Source organism: Topomyia yanbarensis, chromosome 3, assembly GCF_030247195.1.
Source record: "Topomyia yanbarensis strain Yona2022 chromosome 3, ASM3024719v1, whole genome shotgun sequence".
Lineage (NCBI taxonomy): Eukaryota > Metazoa > Arthropoda > Insecta > Diptera > Culicidae > Topomyia > Topomyia yanbarensis.
Genome location: NC_080672.1, coordinates 64,132,189 through 64,136,812, shown reverse-complemented (window position 1 = coordinate 64,136,812; position 4,624 = coordinate 64,132,189). Strand labels below are relative to the sequence as shown.

The 4,624-nt window shown below is 36.6% G+C and overlaps 2 protein-coding genes across 2 annotated transcripts; one reads left to right on the top strand and one right to left on the bottom strand.

Annotated features, from left to right (window-relative positions):
• Window positions 1–891: 891 nt before the first annotated feature.
• On the top strand, window positions 892–1,706 carry LOC131692263 (short transmembrane mitochondrial protein 1). Its single transcript, XM_058979221.1, has 3 exons — window positions 892–1,035; window positions 1,288–1,341; window positions 1,438–1,706. The coding sequence occupies exons 1-3, from the start codon at window positions 1,021–1,023 to the stop codon at window positions 1,522–1,524; spliced, it is 156 nt and encodes a 51-aa protein (XP_058835204.1). The 5' UTR covers window positions 892–1,020; the 3' UTR covers window positions 1,525–1,706.
• On the bottom strand, window positions 1,630–2,425 carry LOC131692261 (ER membrane protein complex subunit 4). Its single transcript, XM_058979220.1, has 2 exons — window positions 2,230–2,425; window positions 1,630–2,172 (listed from the first exon to the last, which is right to left on the bottom strand). The coding sequence occupies exons 1-2, from the start codon at window positions 2,283–2,285 to the stop codon at window positions 1,713–1,715; spliced, it is 516 nt and encodes a 171-aa protein (XP_058835203.1). The 5' UTR covers window positions 2,286–2,425; the 3' UTR covers window positions 1,630–1,712.
• Between the last annotated feature and the right edge of the window lie 2,199 nt (window positions 2,426–4,624).

Here is a 4,624-nt window from a genome sequence, read left to right as displayed (position 1 = left end):
TCTGTCCAACTAAAGGCTAGTTTACAGTTCGGAAAACGTGTCACGGGATTTGGGTCCCTGTGTATTTTAAATGGAGCTCGGGATTTCAAATCCCGTGACGGGAAATGAGTCTACACAAAAATGACAGTTTTCCTGAAGTGTAAACCCAACCGCGGGAAACATCACGGGATTTTAAAACTCTCCACACAGAAATCCGGCCGGGAACAATTCAACACAAATTGTTTCCGACGGGGAAAATAGTATTTTTAGAAGGTTTGCGATTTACTGCAAGTTGGATACTGTTTGTATTTTTAAGAAGCAGCAGAGTTTTTGGTTTGACAGTTTGGAGAGATCTCGGCGGGAAATTTTCCCTGATCAAATCCCGACGCAAATCCCGTGCGAAATCCCGTGATCCATTTCCCAAACTGTAAACTAGCCTTAACGAATTTGATTCACTAGTTGGATCGACTGACAAATGTCAAAAACTCTCCAAAAAAGACGTTAGTAGCGTAAAAGATTGTTAAATACATTGTCAAAGTGAATTTGACATGAGATTTTGGCGTTTATATGCTTTTTAGTTGGACAATGGTCCAACTAGTGAAGGTCCAACTAAAAAGCGGTCCAGTTAAAAGGTGCCCAACCAGCGAATCACGATCACTGTAATACAAGTGACGGCAATAGAAATCATGCAAACTCTTCGTTTTTTTATTCTCAAATGAAAATGAGATTTTTTCTAAAAGTATGTTCTCTATATTATCAATATTAGTATTGCAAAATAAAGATGTGTACGGCGATAAATTAAATTTGAGCCTATTAGTTATCTGAAAATCCCACTCACACAAAATACTTGAATAGAACCACCCTTGTACACAAAAATAAAAGCAAATGAGCAGTGAAGGTGAGAAAAACACATACACTATCGTGAGAATTTCACTTTTCCATAACAAAAGCAAAGGCAGAGCAGGCGGCCTTTGACACTTCCTTTTCGTTTGTTCCAGTTCAACAAAATCTGTCAAAGTGGATCTGTTTGGGATTTCGGACATGCTCAAATTTCTGGTAAGTTTTAAATTTTGCAATAGTCCATTATTTTTTAATGTTCATCATTGTAGTATCTATAAAAGGGATACTATGGATCAATTATATAATGTAGATCAATGAGTGTGCCAAGTAGTCTGGCTATTTTTAGACGAAATTGGCGTTCCTACAGTAAACGCCATATCATTCCCAATTTATATCTTTTTTATTAAAAATATTGGATATTACGAGTGATCGAAACATCTAAATTTTATATTTTTCCATCTATTACAGTTAACATTCGGGGCCGGTGTGTACACTGGTATATATGTCACGCAAAACTTCGATGTAAGTAATATCTAATCTCGATTGCGAAATACCGTAAAGTTGGTTGAGATCTGTTTTTGTAGACTTTTTCTAAGTTTTAATATTAGTTATTTTTAGGTTCCTCGTGTTGATGAACCAGCAAAACTATGGGAGAAGACTTCCGAAAAAGTGAAAGAATTTTTAGATGATCATAAGAAACCTTGAATAAATGTTTGTCATCGCAAGTTTGGAGTGACATCTTGCAAAAAGTATTCACTCGGGGAATAATTCGTATACAAAGGCGTTCTTTCAATGTACTTCACCAAAGCGTATGATTTTATTCGACTCAAATTGTATTTCTCATCGTCATGATCAGAGAAATATATTGTTTTCTTTAAAACAACAAATCATTTTTAAAAAAGTGACATTCCACCTCCCGAGTATTCCAGACGAGCCTGTGGTTCCACAAACGCTAACCAATCGGAGGCATGCGTCGGCAGGAGCCCCATGCTGTGGCATTTGTACAGCGCCAGACCAATATTAACCAAATTTCCTAGAAAATATACAAACTTTTGGCCAGTTGCTTGAACTCCCTCGATTACTTTAAACGTGGCTCCGGTCGACAGAACAGCCTTGATTGGCCGAATGAACATCATTACCACCATCATGATGGGGAAGATGCTGATCGAATTCCCGGACATGTACATTATCAGCAGATTCATAGGGAACTGTTTTATTGGACCAAGCGCAATGTCCCAGGATTTCTTCAGAATCAAATGGCTTTGGTCATTGTCGCGAGCCACCTCACTGTGAACTTGGCCAGCGGATGTGTTGAAACCAGGGGGCGAAGCAATGTCCGAGCTGCTGCGGGATCTGTCCGGGGAAATTGTGTTATCTAGTGTCCTAGGTGTTATCAAGCACTTTCCTCACCTTGTAGCAAAATCAAGTTGCCATTTGAACTTTTTCGCAGGGACTTTGGTGGTCATAGCTGATACAAGACAAACTTAGTAATGAAACGTTGAAAAGTCTATGAAATGTTGAAAGTTACGAGTTAAAATTAATTTTAACAAATTTTATATTAATTCACACAGCGACCAGTCGACCCGTCAATTGACGATTAAAGTGAAAAAAGCTATCTGTCAAATGCCGTGGAATTTTTCAAAAGAGCTTAAGTACAAAAACAAAATTTATTTTTGTTTGGATAATATAGAGAGTATATTAAGGAGAGACGAATAGTGTGAAACCAATGTTGTACGTTTCATTTTAAATGCGTCGTTCAATCATTTTGGGGCGACGAATTGAAATGGCGCAATTGGTAATAACGTCGAAAAATATGTATTACCCAAGTTTAATGTAGGCTAATTCTTGAGCGTTTTTTCAAAACGTCATATCTGCAATGAGTTACTCTCTTTGTTTACTTTCTCTTTCGATTTTTACGGCGTCACTATAACACTTTTCACTTATTTTACAGTACAGATCGAAAGGCGGTGGTTTTAACTAGCATATTATGCAAAAAGATGAGGGATAAATGTTAAAGTGACCGAATTATTAACAGAAGAGAAAGTAAACAAAGAGAGTAACTCATTGCAGATATGACGTTTTGAAAAAACGCTCAAGAATTGTTTGCTTTAACTGAATTTGTCAATAAAACTGACTGGAAACTGTGCTTCTAAAGTTTCAGGTTTTCGTATGTTTTATTTACAATAAGGTTTTTACACAAAAAAAGCGTCATTCATCCTATAAGAAATACATTGCGACGAATCATGCGCAGCGCTACGAATCTTGCTGCGACGAAAAATAGTTGTCGCGTCTCCTTTGGAAAAGTACGGACAATAATACCTTATTGATGAGAATAGTGCAAAGTATATAAACATTACTCATATGTCATTTGAAGAAGGTAAATATTGTACATTCATCAAAAGAGACACGACAGATAACAGATATTTAGGCTAGAATAAAGTTTTCTTAAAACTATTGTAAACTATTAAATTGATAAACGTTATAAATCAGTTTTTCACACTTGCTATCTACGCTACTCTTTGCTACAAAATAAAGTATCGAATAATGAGAACCAGAAGCACTCAGTTTCTTGTTCAATTCCCAGCTGTCAAAAGATGGGTATTTTTCGAATAAGACGCTGGGTGAAATCCAAGACTACATATTAAGACGACTGATACCTCTTTCCTTCCCCTATACAAACGAGAAGCGACAGAGGCTACAGCACCTCTATTATATGAAAGTATAGGAAGCTTAATGTAAATGTGTGTGCATCAGTATGGGAAGTACCTCCTTTACTCTACTCGTCTCTGCTAATTGCCCCTATGAACAAATGCAATTAGTGAATGCGATTTAAAGGCACTTTCTATACTTCGACAATTTTTTTTTGGTGGCTGAAATGGTTGTTTTTCACGTTTCTCTAGCATTGCGGTTCATGTTTGGATTATGCTTAAAAACGTGTTCTCGCTTGTACTTCGTTTGTTTAGCGCAGTTCATTTGGTCAACGAATATAGAAAATCGGTTCATTAAGATAATTTTGATAGTTGGCTTTTACGCCCTTTTCATATGCTTGTCGAGAATCATACTATATCTTTGTTGTCTTAAAATATTATCAAAAACAGATAAAACCTATTAATTTACAGTGCAGACGACTATCTTTTCCATACAATCGGTCTAATAAAAATGCTATAGAAAAATCCAGTTGTGCATAGTAAGTAAAAGTAAAGACGACCTCCTGGTACTGTTCTGTTTAAAGAGCATTTTCATATTCTAGTTGTAGGTTAATCTTTTAATATGCTCTCCAGACAGTTATTTTAAACGCTTAATTGGCAACAAACATGTATCAAACAGTAAAGTTTGCTATTGTATACTCGATCTGTTGTAAGAGATACAAATAATATGCTCTTACCATTCAAGTGGGACAAAGGACGACATTCTAGCTTCTTTTCTATCGAATAATCTCGAAACACAGAAGATTGCCCTGTCGCGCTAAAGAAACCGAAAATAATTACTGGTAGTACATGATCATCTTTTGACATAAGCTAACATTTAACAGTTGTGGTTTCTAAATTGTAAACAATATTATTAGCGTTGTTAATTTCATCTAAACAGAAACATGTTGAAGTGTTGACCTGGAAATGGCGCATATAGGGAGTTTCCTGCAGCATCAGCCGAGACTATCAAGCTAGAAGGCTACCGGATACTTTGCGGGACCGTCCAACACGCATCCACCGAAAGCCCATTTATCTAATATCATCTAATACGCAAAAAGTTCTGTAGGATAGTAAAGTCAAGAGGGGATCGAATGTGGTAGCTTCATAGGTTGGCT